This window comes from Bos grunniens, chromosome 22, assembly GCF_055505025.1.
Source record: "Bos grunniens cultivar Pamir isolate PY7600 chromosome 22, Bosgru_T2T1.0, whole genome shotgun sequence".
Classification (NCBI taxonomy): Eukaryota; Metazoa; Chordata; class Mammalia; order Artiodactyla; family Bovidae; genus Bos; species Bos grunniens.
In genome coordinates, this window is record NC_141186.1 from 7,920,521 (window position 1) to 7,945,570 (window position 25,050).

The 25,050-nt window shown below is 44.3% G+C and overlaps 1 protein-coding gene and 1 non-coding gene across 2 annotated transcripts in view; both read left to right on the forward strand.

Annotated features, from left to right (window-relative positions):
• FBXL2 (F-box and leucine rich repeat protein 2) overlaps window positions 1–25,050 on the forward strand; it is a 77,307-nt gene that overhangs the window by 45,298 nt on the left and 6,959 nt on the right. The window contains exons 5-12 of the mRNA XM_086365705.1: window positions 380–474; window positions 21,605–21,673; window positions 21,772–21,867; window positions 22,082–22,208; window positions 22,311–22,385; window positions 23,576–23,706; window positions 24,238–24,298; window positions 24,942–24,986. Of these exons, the coding sequence (XP_086221831.1) occupies window positions 380–474; window positions 21,605–21,673; window positions 21,772–21,867; window positions 22,082–22,208; window positions 22,311–22,385; window positions 23,576–23,706; window positions 24,238–24,298; window positions 24,942–24,986 (699 nt within the window). The remainder of the gene's footprint in view (window positions 1–379; window positions 475–21,604; window positions 21,674–21,771; window positions 21,868–22,081; window positions 22,209–22,310; window positions 22,386–23,575; window positions 23,707–24,237; window positions 24,299–24,941; window positions 24,987–25,050) is intronic.
• On the forward strand, window positions 4,259–4,384 carry LOC147347991 (U6atac minor spliceosomal RNA). Its single transcript, XR_015152005.1, has one exon. It is a non-coding gene; the product is annotated as a U6atac minor spliceosomal RNA (small nuclear RNA).

Sequence of the window (25,050 nt, forward strand, 5' to 3'; positions counted from 1 at the left end):
GAGTAGTACTGTTTAGCTTAAATAGATTTTCTTTTTTTTTTAAGCAATGTTGTTTTAGATCTCTGCCCAGCAGCCAGTGTTGCCATAGCTGGCCTCAAAAAGCCTTTAGAATTTGTGGAGTAGCCATGAGCCCTGGCTCAGGGAGGCCTACCTCCAAGAGAGTGTGTAATTTTTAAAAAGACTTAATGTTTTAACTGAAAACGTTTTTTCAGTGCTTGCAGTCCCTTTATACACTAGGAGCAGAAGTGGGGTGTTGGAAGAATGTTCTAAAATATCGTCTGTTACACCTGGAAATACATATTTAGTTCCTAAACTTCAGGTTATTTTGCTGTTAGATAAGCAGCATGAATAAGATTTTTTCCAACTTTCTCCATTGAAGGGTCGAGTGGTGGAAAACATCTCAAAGCGATGTGGTGGGTTCCTGAGGAAGCTGAGCTTGCGAGGGTGTATTGGCGTTGGCGATTCCTCCTTGAAGTAAGTCAGTCCACTGTGACTCAGTCTGTCATAGCAGCTTTTAGCTGGCATTCTCATCAGCAAAAATAAGCCAGGCATATTATTTGCTTTTCTTCTGTTGGAATCTTCCTATGTAACTTGCATAGAGTAATGAGAATATCATGATTTTGGAGCCAGCAGGCCTGAACTAGAAACCAAGAGCTCCAGTGTGGTCAGAGGTGTGGCCGTGGGGCAGGCTACTTCACTTTGCCGTCAGTTCTCTCATCTGTAAGAGGAGGCAGTTACAGCTCCTTCATGGGAATGTCATAGGTGTCAAGTAACATGTACACGGTACCAGGCATGTAATCATACTAGTTCACTTCGCTTCTCTTCGTCACTTTCCCATCTTCCTAGGTGCCTTCTCAGAAACATGGCTACCTTGTTGTATGCTGCTGCTGCTGCTAAGTCGCTTCAGTCGTGTCTGACTCTGTGCGACCCCATAGACGGCAGCCCACCAGGCTCCCCCGTCCCTGGGATTCTCCAGGCAAGAACACTGGAGTGGGTTGCCATTTCCTTCTCCAATGCATGAAAGTGAAAAGTGAAAGTGAAGTCGCTCAGTCGTGTCTGACTCTTGGTGACCCCATGGACTGCAGCCCACCAGGCTCCTCCATCCATGGGATTCTCCAGGCAAGAGTACTGGAGTGGGGTGCCATTGCCTTCTTTTCCACCTTGTTGTATAAATTATACTAATTAACAAAATAATTCTTTCAAAAACTTCTTTACCATAACCTGGGATTTTGCTTACCTGTAATGAGATATGGTTATCACATTTCACTTTATTCTCATTAGCAATATACCCATCCAGCCAAATGCTTGCCCACCTCTTCCTGGATAGCCGTTATTTATTGGAAATGTTATTTCTCCACTGTCAAGGACACGTGCTTTGAGCTTTTTTGAGACAGGACGTAATTAAACCTGTATGTCTTTACCCTTGTGGCCGCTGGTGGTGTTTGAGGTTGGCTAAATTAGGACACACACACTGCCCCTTAGAATCTGGGAATGGTCTTTGCCTCTTGGAAGCTTAACCATACCATAGCATAGTCAGTCACAGACCTCCAGTGAGAATGTACAGTGCGTAGTGATTACAAATACTAGAATTTGTAATTGAAACATCTGCTGCGCCATTGGAAGAAAATCAATTCATGATATCTTCTAAGGATCAAAACACTTCGTCTGTGTTTTAGAACACAGAGGTGGGTTTTTTATTGTTAATCAGAAAATTCAGATCATCAGAAAAATTGTGTGCTTCTTCAAAGGCTTTGTAAACCAGTGGAATAGATTGAGTCTGTTTTAACAGGAAGCTTAAATATATTTTAGCCACCTGATGTGAAGAGCTGACTCATTTGAAAAGACCCTGATGTTGGAAAAGATTGAAAGCAGGAGGAGAAGGGGACAACAGAGGATGAGATGGTTAGATGGCATCACTGACTCAATGGACATGAGTTTGGGTGAACTCCGGGAGTTGGTGGTGGATAGGGAGGCCTGCTGTGCTGTGGTTCACGGGTCGCAAAGAGTCAGACACGACAGAGCGACTAAACTGAACTAAATGTACCAAATAGGTCCTAAGATAACTTAGACCAGAAAACATAAATCTGATCGTGTTTCCACTAAAGAAACTAAAAGTGAAGATGTGGATTGTCTGTGGGGACGTCAAAGAAACACATTCTCCTCGTGGCACTTGGAATAGAGCCATGGGTAACAAAACTCCTGTAAGGCTAAGAATGTTACTGGTTTACCATGAATTTTAGAGCATAAATCTGTGTCAGTATCTATATAAATTGTTAACGTGTAAGGCCAGATCACTGTGAGAAATAATGATAAACATAATCAAAGGATCCTGACTGGAGGAGAGTTTTGTTATGCTGTCAGGGTTTGGTTGAAAGCACCTAGCACAGCCTCGGCCTCTGTCCTGCCCTCACCTGTGTGTTCTTGCTGTGGCATGAGGGGTGCGGTTTGTTTACAAGTGTTGGTTGAGCTTGTGCTATACCAAGTACTGATTGAGGCACTGGAGATACAGTAGTAATTATAGTAGATTGAAATTTGATTCTAATGGGTCTTGTGCATCTGTTCTCTGTAACTCCTGCTCCATCATTAGATACGAAGTCCTGTTGATTTTAAATATTGAGATTTAATTGCACTACAATGAACTGTGCATCTTTAAAGTATACAGTTTGATGTAGTGTAGATTATGCATATACCCATGAAACTAGCATTGTAATCAAGATAATGAATGTGTTCATGTCCCACAGAGTTTTCCTCATGTGCCTTTGTCATCCCCTTCCTCCCAGCCCTTCTCTACTTCAGCTCTAGGAAGCCCCGATCTGCTTTCTGTCACTGTAGGTTAGCTTGCTTTTTCTAGAATTTTGTATTTTACAGCATGCACTCCTTTTTGCCTGGCCTCTTTAACTTGATTGTTTTTGAGAGTCACCCATGTTGTTACGTGTGTCCGTAAGTTTTCATTTGTTTTTATTGATAGGGAGTGGTCCACTGTATGGCATATAATGCATTTTATTCATTCATCTGTTTATGGACATTTGGGTTTTTCCAGTTTTTACCCATTACATGTAAGGCTATCATAAAGGTTTTCATGCAAGATGCATGCCATCATTTTTCTTAGGAGTAGAATGGAGTAGATCATTTGATAGGTGTGTGTTTCACTTTTTAAGAAACTTCCAAAATGTTTCTCGAAAAATTGTACCATTTTACATTCCCACCAGAAGTGTATGATGCTTCCAGTTCCGCTAAGTCTTTGCCAACACTTGGTGGGTCAGTCTTTGTCATTTTAGCCACTCCTATGGATGTGGACAGTGGTATCTCATTGTGGTTTTAGTTTGCATTTCTGTAATGACTAATGCTGTTAAGTGTCTTTTTATGTGATTTTTGCTCTCCATTTATTTTCTTTGCTGAAATGTCTGTTCTAATATTTGGTTGGTTGGTTGTTTTGCCTTTTTTTTTTTTTTTTTCCCGTTAGATTGTTTATTGTCTTACCATTGAATTTTGGGCGTTCTTAATATGTTCTGAATATAAATCCTTTATCAGATATGTTTTGCAAATTTTTTTCCCCAGTCTGTGGCTTACCTTTGTATTCTTTAACTGTCTTTTGAAGTTTTTCATTTTGAGGTAGGTCAGTTTATCAGTATTTTTCTTACGAATCATGCTTTTGGTATTACATATGAGATCTTTGCCTAACTCAAGGCCTTAAAGGTTTTCTCGTATGTTTCTAGAAGTTCTGTAGTTTAGGCCTGTGATCCATTTTGACATGGTTTTTTGTGTATGGTGTGAGGTTTAGGTTGATACTCATGTTTTATCTGTGACATTCAGTTCTTAGCACCATGTGTTGAAATGACCACCCATTTCCCACCAAATTGCCTCTTACAGTTTTGTTAAAAATTATTTGTCCAAATAATTACGGAACTATTTCTGTACTCTCAGTATTTCCCATTGATCGAATTGCCTATCTTTACAGCAGACGCACTGTCTTGATAACTATAGCTTTATAGTAAGTCTTGAAATCAGGCTTTCTTAGTCCTTGAACTTAATTATCTTTCAAACTTGTTTTAGCTGTACTAGGTTAGTGGCATTTCCATACAAATTATGGACCCATCTCGTCAATTTCTACAAAAAAGCTTGCTGGGATCCTGATTAGGATGATGGTGAATCCATAGATCAATTTGCAGAGACTTGACATCTTAGAAGTACTAAGCCTTTCAACTCATAAGCCTGGCTTATCTCTCCTTATATTTAGGTGTTTTTAAAATTTCCCTCAGTGTTGTATGAAAGTAGAGAAGGTTAGCACTCCCCTTGACAAGGATGGAAGAGGCTCTCGGGCCTGACAACACACATACGGTTAAGGCATTGCCACCTACTTCGTGGCATCTAACCACTGTTTTTGAGTGAAGTAAGCCAGAAGGAAAAACACCAATACAGTTTACTAACGCATATATATGGAATTTAGAAAGATGGTAACAATAACCCTGTGTACGAGACAGCAAAAGAGACACTGATGTATAGAACAGTCTTCTGGACTCTGTGGGAGAGGGAGAGGGTGGGAAGATTTGGGAGAATGGCATTGAAACATGTAAAATATCATGTATGAAACAAGATGCCAGTCCAGGTTCGATGCACGATACTGGATGCTTGGGGCTAGTGCACTGGGATGACCCAGAGGGATGGTATGGGGAGGGAGGAGGGAGGAGGGTTCAGGATGGGGAACACATGTATACCTGTGGCGGATTCATTTTGATATTTGGCAAAACTAATTAGGTAAAGTTTAAAAAATAAAATTAAAAAAAAAAATAAAATTTCCTTCAGTATGTTATGGAGTTTTCAGTGTACAAATTGTGCACATCTTTTGTCTATGTATCCATAAGTGTTATGACATATTATTGTAAATGACATTTTAAATTCAAATTTTGATCATTCATTGTTGTAAATAGAAATATAATTGATTTTTAAACATTTTTTCCATTAAAAAAAAAAAATGTTGTTTACTTCTTTGGCCACACTGGATCTTAGCGGAAGTGTGTGGGGCCTGTTAGTTGCCGTATGTGAACTGTTACAAGTCATGCCACCACGTAGGGTCTAGTAGTTCTCTGACCAGGACTCGAACTCCAGCCTCTGCATTGGGAACATGGAGTCGTAGCCACTACACCACCAGGGAAGTCCTCGAAATATGATTGATTTTTGTACATTAATCTTTTATCCTGCAACCTGAATAGATTCACATTAGTTTTAGTAGTTTTCTTTGTTGATTACTTTGGATTTTCTTTGTAGACAGTCATGCTGCCTGTAAATGAAGATAGTTTTTTTTTTTCTTTTTTAAGGAAGATTCATTTATTTATTTATGGCTGCGCTGGGTCTTTGTTGCTGCATGCGGCTTCTCTCTAGTTGCAGAGTGGGGGCTCCTCTTCTTTGCAGTGCCAGGCTTCTGGCTGCAGGGGCCTCTCTTGTGGTGCACAGGCCCTAGGGCGTGCAGGCTTCACTCCTTGCAGCACATAGCCTCAGTAGTTGCGGCTTGCAGGCTCAGGAAGCGCTGGCTCGGTAGTTGTAGCGCCCGGACTTCTTTGCTCCATGGCATGTGGGATCTTCCTGGACCAGGGATTGAACCTTTGTCCCCTGTGTTGGTAGGTGAATTTGAAAATAATTTTTCTTGTTTTTCAATCAGTGCATTTTCTTTTTTTAAAATTTTATTGGATTATAATTGATTTACAATATTGTGTTAGTTTCAAGTGTGTGGGAAAGTGATTCAGTTATACCTGCATTCATTCATTTTCAGATTCTTTACACATCAGATCAGATCAGATCAGTCGCTCAGTCGTGTCCGACTCTTTGCGACCCCATGAATCGCAGCACGCCAGGCCTCCCTGTCCATCACCAACTCCCGGAGTTCACTCACACTCACGTCCATCGAGTCAGTGATGCCATCCAGCCATCTCATCCTCTGTCGTCCCCTTCTCCTCCTGCCCCCAATCCCTCCCAGCATCAGAGTCTTTTCCAGTGAGTCAGCTCTTTACATGAGGTGGCCAAAGTACTGGAGTTTCAGCTTTAGCATCATTCCTTCCAAAGAAATCCCAGGGCTGATCTCCTTCAGAATGGACTGGTTGGATCTCCTTGCAGTCCAAGGGACTCTCAAGAGTCTTCTCCAACACCACAGTTCAAAAGCATCAATTCTTCGGCGCTCAGCCTTCTTCACAGTCCAACTCTCACATCCATACATGACCACTGGAAAAACCATAGCCTTGACTAGACGAACCTTTGTTGGCAAAGTAATGTCTCTGCTTTTGAATATGCTATCTAGGTTGGTCATAACTTTCCTTCCAAGGAGTAAGCGTCTTTTAATTTCATGGCTGCAGTCACCATCTAATGAGTAGAATTCCATGTTATACAGTAATTCTTATTGGTTATCTATTTTATATATAGTAGCGTGTGTGTATGTTAATCCCAAGCTTTTAATTTATCCCTCTCTCCCACATTTCCCCTTTGGTAACCGTAACTTTGTTTTTGAAATCTGTGAGTCTTTCTGTTTTGTAAATAAGTTCCTTAGTATCCTTTTTTTTTTAGGTAGATTCCATAAATGAGTGAACACATGTGATATTTACCTTTCTCTGTCTATCTTGCTTCACTTAGTGTGATAATCTATAAGTCCATCCATGTTGCTGAAAATGGCATTATTTCATTCTTTTTTATGGCTGAGTAACGTTTCATTATATAGATACACTACATTGTCTTTATTCCATTGTCAGTGGACATTTAAGTGGCTTCCATTTCTTAGCTATGGTAAATAGCACTGTGATGAACATTGGGGTCCATGTATCTTTTCAAATTATGGTTTTCCCATACATAGAGTGGGAATAGGATTATTGAGTCACATGGTAGTTCCATTTTTAGTTTTTTAAGGAACCTCCATACTCCATACTCATCTCCTTTAGTAATTGTGCCAGTTTGTATTCCCACCAACAGTGTAGATTCCCTTTTCTCCATACCCTCTCCAGCATTTATTGTTTGTAGACTTTGTTTATACTGGCCATTCTGACCAGTGTGAGGTGGTACCTTGTTGTAGTTCTGATTTGCATTTCTCTGATGGTTAGTGATCCAAAGAAGAAATTGCCAACATCTGTTGGATCTTAGAAAAAGCAAGAGAGTTCCAGAAAAACATCTACTTCTGCCTTATTGACTAAGGCCTTTGACTGTGTGGATCACAACAAACTGTGGAAATTTCTTCAAGAGATGGGAATACCAGACCATCTTACCGGCCTCCTGAGAAATCTGTGTGCAGGTCAAGAAGCAACAGTTAGAACTGGACTAGGAACAACAGACTGATTCCAAATTGGGAAAGGAGTACATCAAGGCTGTATATTGTCACCCTGCTTATTTAACTTATATGCAGAGTACATCATGTGAAATGCCAGGCTGGTTGAAGCACAAGCTAGAATCAAGATTGCCAGGAGAACTATCAATAACCTCATATATGCAGATGACACCACCCTTATGGCAGAAAACGAAGAAGAACTGAAGAGCCTCTTGATGAAAGTGAAAGAGGAGAGTGAAAAAGTTGGCTTGAAACTCAGCATTCAGAAAACTAAGATCATGGCATCCAGTTCCATCACTTCATGGCAAATAGATGGGGAAACAATGGAAACAGTGAGAGACTTTATTTTGGAGGGCTCCAAAATCACTGCAGATGGTGACTGCAGCCATGAAATTAAAAGATGTTTGCTCCTTGGAAGAAGGGCTAAGACCAACCTAGATAGCATATTAAAAAGTAGAGACATTACTTTGCCGACAAAGGTCTGTCTAGTCAAAGCTACAGTTTTTCCAGTAGTCATGTATGCATGTGAGAGTTGGACCATAAAGAAAGCTGAGCACCGAAGAATTGATGCTTTTGAACTGTGGTGTTGGAGAAGACTCTTGAGAGTCCTTTGGACTGCAAGGAGATCCAACCAGTCCATCCTAAAGGAAATCAGTCTTGAATATTCATTGGAAGGTCTGATGCTGAAGCTCCAATCCTTTGGCCACCTGATGCAAAGAACTGACTCATTGGAAAAGATCTTGATGCTGGGAAAGATTGAAGGCAGGAGGAGAAGGAGATGACAGAGGATGAGATGGTTGGATGGACATGACTTTGAGCAAGCTCCAGGAGTTGGTGAAGGACAGGGAAGCCTGGCGTGCTGCAGTTCATGGGGTCACAAAGAGTCGGACACAACTGAGCAGCTGAACTGACTGATGTTTAGTGATGTTGAGCATCTTTTCATGTGGGTATTGGTCGTCTGTATGTCTTCTTTGGAGAAATGTCTATTAAGATTCTGCCCATTTTTTGATTGGGTTGTTTGTTTTTTGTTGTTGAGTTATATGAGCTGTTTGTATAATTTGGAGATTAAGCCCTTGTTGGTCACATCATTTGCAAATATTTTCTCCCACTTCTTAGGTTTTCTTTTCATTTTTTTTTTTAATTTTTAAATAATGGCTTTCTTTGCAATGCCAAAACGTGGACATTTGATTCAGTTCTGTTTATCTTTGTTTTTATTTCTATTGGCTTGGGAGACTCACCTGAGAAAAACATTTAGGTCAGAAAATGTTTTGCCTGTGCTTTTGGAAAGGATTTTTATGGTGTCATGTCTTACGTTTATGTCTTTAAGCCATTTTGAGTTTATTTTTGTGCATGGCAAGAGTGTGTGTTCTAACTTCATTGATTTACATGCAGCTGTCAAACTTACCCAACACCCCTGAGGAGACTTTACCCATTTTATATTCTTGCCTCCTTTATCAAAAATTAATTGGCCAGCAGTTCAGTTTAGTTGCTCAGTTGTGTCTGACTCTTTGCCACCCCATAGATTGCACCACGCCAGGCCTCCTTGTCCATCACCAACTCCCAGAGTTGACTCAAACTCAACGTCCATTGAGTCAGTAATGCTATCCAGCCATCTCATCCTCTGTCATCCCCTTCTCCTCCTGCCTTCAATCTTTCCCAGCATCAGGGTCTTTTCCAGTGAGTCAGTTCTTCACATCAGGTGGCCAAAGTATTGGAGCTTCAGCTTCAGCATCAGTCCTTCCAATGAATATTCTAGACTGGTTTCCTTTAGGATGGACTAGTTGGATCTCCTTGCAGTCCAAGGGACTCTCAAGAGTCTTCTCCAACACCACAGTTCAAAAGCGTCAGTTCTTTGGCACTCAGCTTTCCTTATAGTCTAACACTCACATCCATGCATGACTACTGGAAAAACTGTAGCTTTGACTAGACGGACCTTTGTCAGCAAAATAATGTCTCTGCTTTTTAACATGCTGTCTAGGTTGGTCATAACTTTTTTCCAAGGAGCAAGCATCTTTTAATTTCATGGCCGCAGTCATCATCTGCAGTGATTTTGGAGCCCCCCAAAATAAAGTCTCTCACTGTTTCCACTGTTTCTACATCTATTTGCCATGAAGAGATGGGACCAGATACCATGATCTTAGTTTTCTGAATGTTGAGCTTTAAGCCAACTTTTTCACTCTCCTCTTTCACTTTCATCAAGAGGCTTGTTAGTTCCTCTTCACTTTCTGCCATAAGGGTGGTGTCATCTGCATATCTGAGGTGATTGCTATTTCTCCCAGCAATCTTGATTCCAGCTTGTGCTTCATCCAGCCCAGCGTTTCTCATGATGTACTCTGCATATAAGTTAAATAAGCAGGGTGACAATATACAGCCTTAACGTACTCCTTTTCCTATTTAGAACCAGTCTGTTGTTCCATGTCCAGTTCTCACTGTTGCTTCTTGACCTGCACACAGATTTCTCAGGAGGCAGGTCAGGTGGTCTGGTATTCCCATCTCTTGAAGAAATGTGCACAGTTTGCTGTGATCCGCACAGTCAAAGGCTTTGGCATAGTCAGTGAAGCAGGAGGAGATGTTGGCCACAGGTGTGTGGGTTACTGCTGTGCTCTCTGTTCCGTTGATCCGTATGCCTGTTTCTGTACCAGTACCACGGTGTCTTCATTGGTGTGGCTTTGTAGTGTTTCCAGAATCTGGAAGAGTTATGCCTCCTACTTTGATTTTATAGCTCTGCTTTGGCAATTCTGGTTCTTTTATTCCTCCATATAAAATTTCAGATTATTCTAGGTCTGTGAAAAATGTCATGGGTCATTTGATAGTGATTGCATTAAATCTGTAGATTGCTTTGGGTTGTATGGCCATTTTAACAATATTCTTCCAATCCAAGAACATGAGATGGCTTCCATTTCTCAAGGGTCTTCTGCAGCACTGCAGTTTGAAAGCATCAGTTCTTTGGCACTCAGCCTTCTTTATGGACCAACTCTAAGTCTATAGAGTTTTCTATATGTAGTATCCTGTCATCTGCATGTAGTATTTTACCTCTTCCTTTCCAAATTGGAAACTTTAATTTCTCTCTCTTGTCTGATTGCTGAGGCTAGGACTTCCATTAATATGTTGAATAGAAGTGGTGAGAATGGATATCCTTGTCTTGTTCCAGATTTTAGCAGGAAGGCTTTCAACTTTTCTACTGTTGAGTATTATATTGGCTGTTGGTTTGTCATAAATAGCTTTTATTATATTGAGATTCATTTCCTGTATACCTACTTTGGTGAAAGTTTTATCATGAATGGATGTTGAATTTTGTCAAATGCTTGTTCCTCATGAGATGATCATGTGGTTTTTTATTTTTCTTTTGTTAGTGATGTGTATTACATTAATTGATTTGTGTGTATGTTGAGCCATCCTTATGAACTTGGGATGAATCCCACTTGGTCATGGCGTATGATTTTTTTTTTTTTTTATATGTTGAATTGGTTTGCTAATATTTTGTTGAGGATTTTTACATCTATATTCATCAACAGTATTTTCCTGTAATTTTCTTTTATGGTGGTATCTTTGGTTTTGGTAGCAGGGTGATGGGCTTGCCTTGGTAGCTTAGCAGTAAAGAATCTGCCCTCAATGTAAGAGATGGGGGTTCGATCCCTGGCTTGGGAAGATCCCCTGCAGAAGAAAATGACAACTCACTCCAGTATTCTTGCCTGGGAAATCCCATGGACGGAGGAGCCCAGCAGGCTGCAGTCCATGGGGTCACAAAGAGGCACCATTTATCCGCTAAACAACCACAGTCAGGGTGATGTGGCTTCAGAGCATGTCTTTGGAGTTCCTTCCTCCTAAATCTTCTGGAACAATTTAAGAAGAAATGTGGTGTAAGTTCTTTGTGTGTCTGGTAGAATTCGCCTGTGAAGCCATCTGATCTTCCCCTTTTCTTTGTAGGGAGTTTTAAAATTACAGATTCTATTTCACGCCTAGTGGTGAGTCTGTTCAGATGATTTCTTTTAGATTCTGTTTTGGTGTGCTGTAAGTTTCTAGAAAGTCGTCCATTTCTTCTTGGTTTTATTGATTTTTTTTTTTCCTGCTGTTTTTTAAATCTCTACTTTATTTCCTCCCTGATCTTTATTATTTCTGTTCTCCTGAAGTTAGGTCTTTTTGTTCTTCTTTTTCTGATTCTTTTAGGTGGTCAGTTAGGTTGTTTATTAGAGATTTTTCATCTTTTGAGGAATGCCTGTATCACTATGAACTTTGCTCTAAGAACTGCTTTTGCTACATCTCATAAAGTTTTGTATGGTTGTGTTTTCATTGTCATTTGTCTCAAGGTGTTTTTAATTTCCCTTTTGGTTTCCTCATTGATCCATTGGTTTTTTAGTAGAGCGTTGTTTAGTCTCCATGTAATGGTTGGGTTTTTTAACAATTTCTTTTCTTGTGGTTGATTTCTTGTCCTTTTTTTTTAGGTTAATTTGTGCTTTTATTTGCCAGTATAATTCAACTATAGTGGCCTGCAAACATTTTTGGTCTAAAAAAATACATTTTACATCAGTCCAACAAAAACACAAATGTATAAAACATGTATACATATGTAAAAGTGAAATAAAAATTTTGCCATAAATGTCTACCCTGAGTATTCTTTTTGAGACTTTTTTTTTTTAAGCAGTTTTAGGTTTAGAACAAAATTGGCAGAAAGGTACAGAAATTCCCCATATACCCTTGACCCTCACTTGCATAACCATTATTAACAGGGTGGTACTTTTTTTTTTTCTTTTTAAACCAAGAATGAAATGTATTGAGCCATCATACCCACCAGAGTGCACCATTCTCCTTTGGGTTCGCTTTAATGAAGTGAATAGTGTTGGGTGTTGTATTTTAGACAGAAGTATGATGACGGACATCCATCCTTATAATGTCATTCAAAGTATTTTCACTGCTCATAAAAACTTAAACACTCTGTCTCCTCTCTCCCAAACTCCTGGCAACCATTGATCTTTTTATTATCTCCATAGTTTTGCCATTTACAGAATGGCATGCAGTTGGAATCTATTTTTACGTTTTTCTTTCTCCTTGAAAAGAGAGGTTCAAAACCTTTATGTCTGCAACACTACTCTTGGTTTTACTGGTTTTTTTCCTGCTGTTTTTTAAAATTTCTACTTTATTTCCTCCCTGATCTTTATTTTTTCTGTCCTGCTGACCTTAGGTTTTTTTGTTCTTCTTTTTCTTTTAGGTGGTAGGTGAGGTTGTCTATTAGAGATTTTTCATCTTTTGAGGAATGCCTGTTTCACTATGAACCTTCCTCTAAGAACTGTTTTTGCTACATCTCACAGATTTTTGTTTGGTCCATCCCTGCCCATGCAGGGACTGGACAGACTCTAGGTGGCGAACTCCCCCACTGAACACTGCAGCTTTTCTTATAATGTTGAGCCCTGTGGCAGCGGTCCTGCCAGCACTCACATGCGGGTGCAGGGATGTGTGTTGGCTGTTTGCGTGTAGGAAGGTCGCAGGTTTTGTGCCCTTTGTCACAGTGAAACCTGTGGGTGATTCACAGTGTTGTGCCATTGTGTTCAGAGAAGATGCTCGGCGTGATTTCCATACTCTCAAATGCGTTGAGGTCAGGTTTGTGCCCTGGTATGTGGTCAGTCCCAGGGACTGTCTCATGTGCACCGGAAAAGAATGTGTACTCTGTGTTTTTTGTTTGTTAGTTTCGGGATATAATATCCTGAAAATATCAATTAAATCTATCTGTTCTGTTGTGTCATTTAGGTTCTCTGTTGCCTTATTGATCTTCTGTCTAGAAGATCTGTCCCTTGATGTCAGTGGGGTTTTGAAGTCTCCTACTATTGTAGTATTCCCATCAGTTCCCCCTTTCTGTCCATTAATACTCGCTTTATGTACTTGGGTGCTCCTATATTAGATGTATGTATGTTGACCAGTGTAAAATCCTCTTCTTGTATTGATCTCTTTATCATTATTTTGTGTCCTTCTGTTTTGCTTTACAGTCTATTTTGTTTGATATAAATGGTGTAACTCCAGCTTTTTTGTTACTTCCATTTGCATGAATATCTTTTTCCATGCCCCCACTTTCAATCTGTGAGTATCCTTTGCCCTAAGATGGGTCTCTTGTTGGCAGCAGATTGTAGGCTTTTTTTTTTTTTTAAATCCAGTCTGCCACTCGATGGGTTTTGATTGGAGTATTCAGTCCATTGACATTTAAGGTAATTATTGATACATATTATTCATTGCCAAATTAAGCCTTGTTTTCCAGTTTGTTCTTTGTTTTTCCTTGGTTTTACTCTTCTGTCTGTGGTGTGATGTTTTCCTTGTTTTTTATGCTTGTGTTCTTTTCCTTTTGGTTTTTGTGGCTTTATTGTAAGTTTTTGACTCATGGGTGCCTGGTTTTTGAAGTATGTTAATACCTTCTTATATCTGCTTGCTGTAGACTGATAGTCACATAGGCTCAAACACATTCCCAAAAAAAAACGGAGTCTACATTTTCTTACTCTCCTTGCCCGTATTTTATGATTTTGGGGTCCTGTTTTACATCTTCATGTTTATCCTTTTGCTGTTCCTTCTATTTACTGTTGGTTTCACAAACAGTTTTTTTTTTCTTTTTTATCTGTGTGTTGCTAGTTTAAGTAATTTACTTTCTGATTATGATTTCCTCCTTTCTATATCTTCTTGCTTCTTTTCTATTTAAAGAAAATCTTTCAATATCTTTTCCTTCTATTCTAAATGATAATCTTGGTGGGTAGCTAGAGTATTTTGAGACTGTGAATATATTTTGCCCTTCCCTTCTGGCCAGCGGTGTTTCTGTGGTGAAATCAGCCCATAGCGTTATGGGGGTTCCCTTGTAATGAACTTTTTCTCTTGCTTCTTTAGAATCCCCTTTTATCTTTAACTTTTGCCATTTTTATTATAATATGTCATGGTATGGGTCTGTTTGAGACCTCCGTGCTTCCTATATCTGGATATGTATTTCCTTCTTTAGCTTTGGGAAGTTTTCAGCCCTAATTCTTCAATATATTTTCAGTCCCCTTTGTCTTTCTCCCCTTCTGTAATCCCTGTTAGGTATATTGGCACGCTTCAGACTCTTCCATAGGTCTCTTATATTCCTTTTTTTTTCATTTGCTCTCTAATGTGTTGATTGGGTAATTTCCATAATTCTTTCTTCCAGATCGCTTATTCTTTCTTCTGCCTTATTCGTCCTGCTCTTCGTTGCCTTTAGCTCAGCTGTCATCTCACCAGTAAATGCTTCTTGGCTCCGTCTGGTTTCTAGTTCCTTTTCCCAGTAGCCTGCATTTCTGTAGGTAGGCTTTGTCAGTCCCTTCAGCATTTCATTACCTCCGTTGTGGCCTCGCTGTCTGTCCGTCCGACTGAAGAGGTCCGCTTCACTGTTCCTTCAGGGGAATTCTCTTGGCCTTTTAACTGGGAGTGGCTCCTCCGCTTCTTCATTTTGCTTGTATTTCTCTTTTTCTGTGAGTTTAGGAGAAACAGTTATCAACTGTGGTCTTGGAGGGCTGTTTTTGTGTGGGCGTGCTCCTGCCTAGCGTGTACGGGTTTAATGTTTGTTGGCGTGAGGGCTGTTTTTAGTTTGGGTGCTTGCGGTCTTTCCTCTGTGTGTGCTGGCTGTTAGCCCTGGAGAGGGGTGTGCGGGAACACGGCCCGTGCACTTGCCCGGAAGGCAGGGGAAAGCGGCTGGCTCCTGGTTGCGGGACCCTAGGTGGCGGTTACGTGTGCTCCCAGGAAGTCGGGTGGGAGTTGGTGCCTGGTCGTGGGACCCTCTGCAGCAGCAGGGGTCTGTTCCCGCCTCTGGAGCCCAGGATGGCAGCAGGGCGGCTCACACCCACCCCTGGAACTCGTGTTGCCAGTGCCCTGCTGCCTGAGAGCTCCTGCAGAGGATGCTCCTCAGGCGGCCCACCCCTCTCCTCCTGTGCCCCCAGCAACGGTGCCCTGCCTCTCTGGAGGGCCCAGGCCTCCCCCAATGCTCCCCCGACTGTGGCTCACCACACCCAGCCAACCCCAGTCCTCCCCAGGCCTGCCCTCTGACGCCTGGGCCGAAGCACCCACCCCCTCCCGCCCCAGCAGGAGCGGCTCAGGCTGGAGGGAGCCAGGCGCACTGGCCTTCTCTGCTGTGGCCTCTGCAAACCTGTTCCTGAGTTCTCCTCCAAGGCTCCCTGCCTGTCCCAGCTGATCTCCCCACTGGGAGGAGACTTCCCAGTGTGTGGAAACCTTCCCTCTTTCACAGCTCTGTCCCAAGGGCGCCAGTTCTGTCTAGATCCCTTTGTCTCTGTCTCTCTTTTGTGTGTGTGCTGCCCAGTTGTGTGGAGATTTTCTTGCCTCTTTGGAAGTCAGAGGTCTTCTGCCAGTATCCAGTAGATGTCCGGTGAGATTGTTCCACATGCAGATGTGTTTTTGATGCATGTGTGGGAGAAGGTGAGCTCCACGTCCTGTCTCTCCGCCGTCTTGATCCCATCACCCATAATTTCTTAAAATACATTCTCAGCCCCTTCCCTTTTCTCCTCTGGAGTCCCAGGTACGTGTAGATTGGCGTGCTTTATCGTCATTCATAAACCTCATGTGTTGCTTTTCAGTTTCTTTTCGTTGGTCTTTCTTGTCCGCTGTTCTGTCTGGGTGATTTCAGTTCTGTCTTCCAGATCACTTATTCATTTTTCTGTTTCACTTTAGTGTGCCATCCATTGTTTCTACATTGGTTTTGGTCTGCTTTTGAATGGTTTGTCTTTATAGTTTCTAGTTCCTTGTTACAGTGACCTTGCATTTCTCTCAATAATCTTTCTGAATTCCTGTGTCATTTTTATTACCTCCTTTTTGAACTTGGAATCTAGTGGATACTCTGTTAGGGCCTGCCTCTTGTTTTTTATTTGTATTTCCTTTTGCTTGTCCTCAGTCTGTGTTGCTGCACGTAGGCTTTCTCTAGCTGTGGGGAGCAGTGGCTCCTCTGGTTGCAGCGTGCAGGGGCTTGTGGCCGCGGCTCCTCTTGTTCCAGCGCGCGGGCTTCAGTAGTTGGCGGCGCCTTCACGCAGTAGCTTGGCGTACAGGCTCAGTTGCCCTGTGGCGTGGGGAGTCTTCGTGGACCAGGGATCGAATCCCTGTCCCCTGCTTTGACAGGTAGATTCTTAACCACTGACCTCCCAGTACCAGAGAAGTTTGATTTCTCTTGTTTTAATTGGTAGTGTTTTGCTTTTTTATTTTAGTTAACTTTCTCTGTCTCTGTGAATTTAGGAGAAACAACTGTCCACTGTGGCTCTGAAGGGCTGTTTTTCTGTGGGAGCATCTGTGTAAACTCTTAGGTCCAGAGGTTTTCGGTGTGAGGGCTGCTTCTGGTATGGATGCCAGCCACCTCTTTGCTCAGAGTGTGCTGTCTGCTGTCTCCTTGCTAGAGGGAGGTGATGGTGTGCGTAGCGTCTGGAGCCTGCACTCCACGTGCAGTGGGACTTGCTCTTCGCTCCGTCATCGTCTCTGTCGAGGGCAGGGCCTGCTCCCCAGTGGTGGAGGTGGAGGCTCTGAGGGTCTGGTTCCGTCAGGCTCCATTGTTCTGAGTGTGTGTCCTGCACCAAAGGAGCTGATCGAGGAAGCAGGTGGGGCTTGCGGTCACAGCAGCCCTGTGTGCACCTGTGTAGGCATCGGCGGTTCTGCTCTGAGGCAGCCTGGGGTCACACAGCTTTCTCTGTTGTGTTTGTCCCAGATCCAGTGCAAGGCTGGGGTGTGGGGTAGGCTAGGGCTCAGGACTGCGGCATCGTGGCTGCAGGAGTTGAGGTATCTGGGCTGCCCCCTGAGATCTGGGCTGCCTCTCGGCAGTCTTCTCCCAGGGCCTGTCCCAGAGGTAAGCTGCGGTGTGGAGCCGGTGGAGACTTGCTTGCTGTGAACTGCCGCCCAGGGCCTGTCTCCTGGGGTCAGCACTTGGGTGCTGCACTAAGTGTTCCCCAGCTAGACCCGCGCCCGCTGTGAATGCTGACCGTGGGTTCCGTGACTCCGCCTGGATCCCACTCCAGGTGTGTGTGTGACTAGCCCGACCCAGTCTTTAGCTAGACCCGCGTCTCCACCGGGCTGTGCAGTGGGCAGGGCTGGGGTGTTTGCCCCTTCAGACTGGGAAGTGCCTGAGGCAGCAGCCACCCATGTGAGGCCCTCTGCCCTGATGGTTGGCATGCTCCTCACGGATACAGCCTAGGCTTCTCCAGCCTCTGTCTCCCTCTGGGATTCCCCGCAGGCAGGTGGGCTTGTCTCCTGGGGCGGGACCCCAGGCCTGGGTTGCTAATTGTGAGGCAGCTTGCTCCCTCCCCGGGGCAAGGGGTCCAACCGCGCGGACCTTCTCGTCCTCACAGGTCCCAAACCTGGTCGCCCCACCTGCCTTTTTTGTCCTTCCCAGTTATGTGGATATTTTTCTTGTAGCTTTCGTTGTGTGGTTCAGTTTCCTGTGAGTTACTCCTCACGTAGATGCATTTTTGGTGTGTTCATGGCGGGGTGAGCGCCATGTCCTCCTCCTCCGCTGTCTTGACCCCCTTTTCTTATGTCGGTTGGTTTTCGAATGTTAAACCAGCCTTCCACCCTTCAGACAGGTCCTTGTTGAGTTGTCCTATACTGCATTTTTACGCGTTGTTGGATCCTATTTGCTGAAATTCTGTTAAATTTTTTCTTATATTTGTGAAGGATGTTGTTCTGTGGTTTTCTTGTGATGTTTTTGTCTGGTTTAATTATCAGGTTGTGATCATTATAATTTTAATTATAGCCTTACAGAATGAATTGAAATCTGTTTTCTCCTCTCCATCTTTCTTGAAAAGTTTATGTAGAATTTGTGTTGTTTTACCTTACTTGGTTTGATAGAATTCACCATTGAGGCCTGCTGCGCCTGCTTGTTTTTTATGGAAGGGTTTTAACTATAAATTCTATTTCTTTAATATATATAGAACTTTTCCAGTTTTTTATTCCTTCTTGAGTTAGTTTTGGTATAGTTTTTGCCTTTCAAAGATTTTGTCCATTTCGCCTAAGTGCTTGAAGTTTTTGCAAAAAGTTGTGAATAATACCCTCTTGCTATCATTTTAATATCTAAAATCTGTAGTGATAGTTCTTTGTTTCTGATTTCGGTAATTTACCTTTTTTTTTTTTTTTACTATATGAAAGTAATTGCTATATCTAATAAAAATCACAATGATTTTCAGTGTCTATTGCAATATATATATATATATTCTTTGAATTTTTATTAACATTAATACCAATTTTTAAAGAGTAAAGATGAGTAAATTTCTCTGATAGTTGTAATATTTGTCTTTTTATTCCTGGTCAGCCTAGCTGTGCTGTGCGTAGTCATGTCCGACTCTTTGTGACCCCATGGACCTCATGGACTCTTGGCAAGCCCACCTGCCGAGCTCCTCTGTCCATGGTGATCTCCAGGCAAGAATACTGGAGTGGGTAGCTGTTCCCTTCTCCAGGATTTGTAGGATTTGTAAGTTTGTAATTTTCATGAAACTTTTGGCCATCACTCCTTCTGATTGTCCTGCCCCACACAAGCTCTTGTTCTTTAGGGACTCCAGCCGCATGTTCATTAGGTTGCTTGAAGCTGTCCCACGGTTCTTTCATGCTCTGTTCTATTTCTCTTTTCTTTCCATATTTCTTTTTAGATACTTTCTGTTGCTATGTGCTTTAAATTCACTAATCTTTTCTTCCACAGTGTCTCAGTTCAGTTCAGTTGCTCAGTCGTGTCCGACTCTTTGCAACCCCATGAATCGCAGCACGCCAGGCCTCCCTGTCCATCACCAACTCCCGGAGTTCACTCACACTCACGTCCATCGAGTCAGTGATGCCATCCAGCCATCTCATCCTCTGTCGTCCCCTTCTCCTCCTGCCCCCAATCCCTCCCAGCATCAGAGTCTTTTCCAATGAGTCAACTCTTCACATGAGGTGGCCAAAGTACTGGAGTTTCAGCTTTAGTATCATTCCTTCCAAAGAAATCCCAGGGCTGATCTCCTTCAGAATAGACTGGTTGGATCTCCTTGCAGTCCAAGGGACTCTCAAGAGTCTTCTCCAACACCACAGTTCAAAAGCATCAATTCTTCGGTGCTCAGCTTTCTTCACAGTCCAACTCTCACATCCATACATGACCACTGGAAAAACCATAGCCTTGACTTGATGGACCTTTGTTGGCAAAATAATGTCTCTGCTTTTGAATATGCTATCTAGTTTGGTCATAACTTTTCTTCCAAGGAGTAAGCGTCTTTTAATTTCATGGCTGCAGTCACCATCTGCAGTGATTTTGGAGCCCCCCAAAATAAAGTCTGACACTGTTTCCACTGTTTCCCCATCTATTTCCCATGAAGTGATGGGACCGGATGCCATGATCTTCGTTTCCTGAATGTTGAGCTTTAAGCCAACTTTTTCACTCTCCTCTTTCACTCTCAATCTACTGTTAATCCCATTTGTACATTTTCATCTCAGTCATGGTGGTTTTCCTATTAAAAGTTTAATTTGTATCTTTATGTCTTTCATGTCTCTGTGTAACATGCTTAATAGACATGAGATGTTTAATTAACATCTTCACTGCAGCTTCAAAGAAGTGTATTGTGCAGAACACAGTTGTGGTAACTTTTACCGCCTTTGTCTGCTGTTTCTGGGCTTCCCGCGTGGTGCACTGCAGTGGTAAAGGACCTGCCTGCCCCGGCAGGAAAGGTGAAAGACATGCAGGTTTGATCCCTGGGGTGGGAAGGTCCTCTGGAGGATCTAAGTATTCTATAGCATTCTTGCCTGGAGAATCCAGACAAGAGAATCCCATGGACAGAGGAGCCTGGTGGGCTACAGCCCATGGGGTTGTACGAGCAGGACGCAGCTTAGCACGGCACCCCTCGCTGTGTCTAGCATCTGTGTCAGTTCTGGATGGCCTTACTAGATTGAATTTTCTCTTCATTATGGATATATTTTCCTTCTTATTTGAATGGATGGTAATTTTTTGTTCAATGCTAGACATTGTGAATATTATTTAGGGTACAGAGTATTTTTGTATTCTGATAAATATACTTGAGTTTTGTTCTGAGATGTAGTTGAGTTACTTGGACATAGTTCCTTTGAACTAGGAGATCTTTTTTTGTTTGTTTTTAATAGGTTGGACCGAAGCAGTGGTTATAGGGACGGTTGTACTGCTCTTCCGAAGCACAACGCTTCTCAGTACTCTGTGCGGTGCCCCACGCGTGATGCATTTTCACTCTTGTCCCATGGGCATGGGTACTCTTACTCACCCTGGGTGAGCTCTGGCTTTGTCCCCTTAATGCTTCTCATTGAGTCCTTCCCTGGTTTGGGGTGATTTGCACACGCTGCTGACTAGTACTCTGCTGAATTCTTGAGGGAACCCTTTGCAGATCTCTGGAGTCCTCCCCATTCCCATACTCTTCTTCTCTGATCACTCTGACAGCCATGGTCAGACATTTGACTCCATACACTCAGATCAGGGAGTCCACTAGGCTCCAGCTGGGTTCCCTTTACCTACACCACTGCAGAGCAGAAAGAGCAGGTAAGATTGATGCGTGGTTTGAGGCCAGGTTTTGGAGACCTTTGGGTACTACATGGAAGCATCGGGACTCAAGCCTGTAAGATACACCGAAGCCATATTTCAAGGAAATGCAGATGACCTAAGCAAGTCCTTGCTGTATATGTTAAGGAGTAAGTGGCGAGTTAGGGGTGTTGCTTCTGGCCATGCTGCCAAGCCCAAATCATTGAGGGCATCACCCTTCATGACTCGGTGTCCTCACCAGTAAAGGGTGGGCCTTGATACTGATCGATTACTGGCCCTGTCAGTGGCCAGAGATGGTTCCTCCGGAAGGGCCCGTGAAGGGCCAGCACAGCACAGCACAGCACAGGAGGGACTCGACCCCTTCTGTTGCTGCCGGCTGATTTCTCTGTAGATGAGAGCTGGGAGCCCGACCTCTGCTCTCAGACAGCTGCCAGAGGCTGAGTGAAGGAGCGTTTCAGCTGATACGCAGTCTATCTAGGGCTTTGCTTCTCCAAGTGGTGTCCCCAGAGCAGCAGCACTGGCATTACTTGGGAACTTCTTGGAAATGGCAGACTCCCAAGCAGTCTGCCTCGATCCACCAGCAGACTTCTGCGACGACAGGAACTCAGCTGTTTCCTGTGATGGTCAGAATTCGAAGGACACTGGTAGCTGCGGTCAACAGTTACATATTATACACTTAGAAACTTAAGAGAGTAGATCCACCATAAATTAAGCTTTTGAAGAGCGTTGTTCTCAATGTGAATGGTTCCACATGCCCTCTGGTGGCTGCCTCGCAACTTGCAGGGAGTTTTAGAAATGTTTTCTCATTTTAGGACCTTTGCACAGAACTGCCGAAACATTGAACATTTAAACCTCAATGGGTGCACAAAGATCACTGACAGGTAATACCAGAAATCACTTTGGTGACTGATAGACCCTGGGAGAGTGAGGGGAGGGAAAGGTGGTTGAAAATACCATTAGCCCGCCTGTCCTTTTTCAGCACGTGTTACAGCCTTAGCCGATTCTGTTCCAAACTGAAACATCTGGATCTGACCTCCTGCGTGTCCATTACAAACAGCTCCTTAAAGGGGATCAGGTAAGAGTGCCTGTCAGTGGCGGTCACGAGCAATACCCAAGGCTCGAGCATCCTGGTGTTTGAAACCTTCCTTCGGTCCCCCTGCGGCAGGAAGTGGGCGGCTCAGGTCGGGAGGTCTCTCCCGGGAACTGGTTGTGGGTCTCTGAGCTCAGAGATGTGCCTGCGCTCTCCGTGGGATGGACTGCACAGGCGCGGCTGTTTCCTGATCTCCCAGCGAGGGCTGCCGGCACCTGGAGTACCTCAACCTGTCGTGGTGCGACCAGATCACCAAGGACGGCGTCGAGGCGCTGGTGCGCGGCTGCCGTGGCCTGAGGGCCCTGCTGCTGAGGGGCTGTACGCAGGTACCCGTCCGCACGCCCGGCTTGTCTGCGCGCGTCACTGGGGAGCCGGGGCCCCCTGTCCCCCAGCCGGCTCCACCTCTTCTGTGTTCTCCGCTATCGCAGCTAGAAGACGAAGCTCTGAAGCACATTCAGAATTACTGCCATGAGCTCGTGAGCCTCAACCTGCAGTCCTGCTCCGTGAGTAGCATGCCTTTCCTTCGTGCTTCCTCCAGGGCAGGTTTGGGGGTTGAGGGGTTGCCACTCCCTTAGCTCACATCTCAAGTCCTTCTGTGACCCACCGCCTCCCACAGATGAAAGAACAGGAACCTAAACAGAAAGGCCAGTGCAGAGCCACGAACATTTCCCCTAAAAATAGCAGAGATGGGAGTCTTGATTTATTTGAAGGTATCAAGGATGCCATGAACGAGTCACTAACCTGAGCAGTTCTGGGGAGGTCTCAGTGTTATATCTTTGCTTATAAGCTGGGAGTGATGGCACCTCTCATGGTGCCTCAGTGCATAAAAGGAAGTAACAGGTATGAAGAATAAAGGGTGAGGTGTGATTTGCATCAGTGCATGATCAGCCTGTGAAAGATGATTGGTTTTTTCACTGTTGTCGATAATTGAGCATTGAAGAAGATGCTTGCTGCAGCCAGCTGGGTTTCTCAAGGAGAATGTCATTTTTGAGAAAATTAAATGAAATCCCTTGTATTTGGCATTTAGTGAGTGAATCATAAATCTTTTAAGTCCCTAGTGATGGGAGATAAACCAGAAACTATCTTATGAGGAAATACTGACCTTAGGAGACAGCGCCATTCAGAAACAGGACCTTGAATCGCATGTAGGATGGCACTGGTAGGGGACTGAAGTCTGACATAAACGTACATGTTTATAGTTACAGAAACTAGTGTATTTAAATAAAGACATTCAATCTTTATAGCTAAATTCGTAGAATTTAAGCCATTTATCAATAATTTAGTGATTTACTAAACCATTTCAGGAAATATTATAAATATACACATATATGATTTATACAATAGGTATCTTTTAATTAGCAATAATCTGTAGAAATCCAACCAAAAATTAATGTTACTTAACCAGGCAAATCTCATGAGCTGTTTGTTAAATCTGATTTTTAACACAAGTTTATGAATTTTTCCTGGAAAAAGACTCTGAGTAGGAAGTGGAATTTTAAAATTTTACTGTTTGTAATGCCTGAATATTTTAAAGCTGTGCAGAGGGAACATAAATACCTGTCTTCCCTGTACTTAACCTTGTTTTGGTTGCACTGTCAGGATGAACGTTAAGTCGCGGGTAACCCCGGGCAGTCGGCGGGCGGGAGGCTCCGCGTGGCGCCCCGGGCCTCTGACAGTGCGCTTGGCTCCGCAGCGCGTCACGGACGACGGCGTGGTGCAGCTGTGCCGGGGCTGCCCGCGGCTGCAGGCGCTCTGCCTGTCCGGCTGCGGCAGCCTCACTGACGCCTCCCTGACAGCCCTGGCCTTGAACTGCCCCAGACTCCAGTGAGTGCACTCTGAGGGCCTGGGGCCGAGCAGGGGGCGGGCGGGGGGCTTCTCGCAGCCGGTGGAATAGGAGGCCTGGAGGCAGCGGTTGAGTCCGTGGCTTCTGTCAGATGAGCTGAGACGGGACGGAGCGTGCACTGGCTCCTTTGGGGCTGTCTGGAGGGCGTCACTCTGTCCATCCCCAGGGCACCTGAGTCTGCATTTCCTGATGGGCATCACTCAGGTGCCCACCCGTTTGGCCTCGTCCTGCCATTACTTTGACATGTGAGTGATCTGTGTGAGCAGAGGGGCAGTGAAAATACATTTTAATTGTTTACAAGTCAATACATACTGGAATAATAGCGAAAAACAAGAGCAGTCGTGTGCTGGTATTGTGGGAAGATCCCTGTATTTACTGCCCTGTTTGGAGTGGGACTCCCTGAGCCTCAGTTCTGTGTCAAAGAGTGGAGTAAACTCAGCACTGTAAAGCAGACTCTCCTTTTGCGTGGTTAACCCGCTGCTCCTGTGTCTCCCCCGCACTCCGCACCCCAGGATCTTGGAGGCCGCCCGATGTTCCCATCTGACTGATGCGGGCTTTACGCTTCTAGCTCGGGTAAGACAGGTGTTACCAAACCAACCAGCCTCTCAGCCACCTCCCTCCAGAGCAACTCGGAGTGTGCAAAAAATGGCCTTCAGCAATGACAGGCCCCAAGTAGAATAGAGTCCTCGTGGGGCTGGGGGGTGCGTTCCTTATTTTCTCCCTTGGGCCCGGGAGCTGGGGGTTCTATACCAGGAGTGGGGGCCTGGCCCTCAGTCTCACTTTGTCAGGCGGGGCCACAGTGGAAGCAGCCTCCTCCCTGCGGGAGAGCCCTTCCTCACAGACCCCGACTCTCGTCTCAGCAGCATCCCTCAGCTGTGCCGGGCTCTGCCTCTGCCCCCCTCTCCACACCCCCCTGCTGCCCAGAGCCGCTGTCCTCCTGGGGCTGCTGTGACTCTGCCTCCTATCGCATCCCCCACCAGCCACCCTGTGGTGAGCGCCCCACCCCGTATCCTCCCAGAAACCCCTCAGTGGCTAAAATCTACACGCTGGGACCTGCAAGACCCCGGGAAGGTGTAGACGAGAGAAGGACACGTGGCCGCCCCCAGTGCCCACTTCCACGTGACTGTGATTCCAAGGGCGCCTGCTCAGATGCTCCGGCTCACTGGGTCACTGTGGGAGCAGGGGATGTCTCATGGGTTCTCGTGAACTCTTACAGAATTGCCACGACCTGGAGAAAATGGATCTTGAAGAATGCATACTGGTGAGTGCACCCCTGACAGCCCTGCAGGGCGCCCTGCAGCCACGGACAGACAGGTGTAACCGGA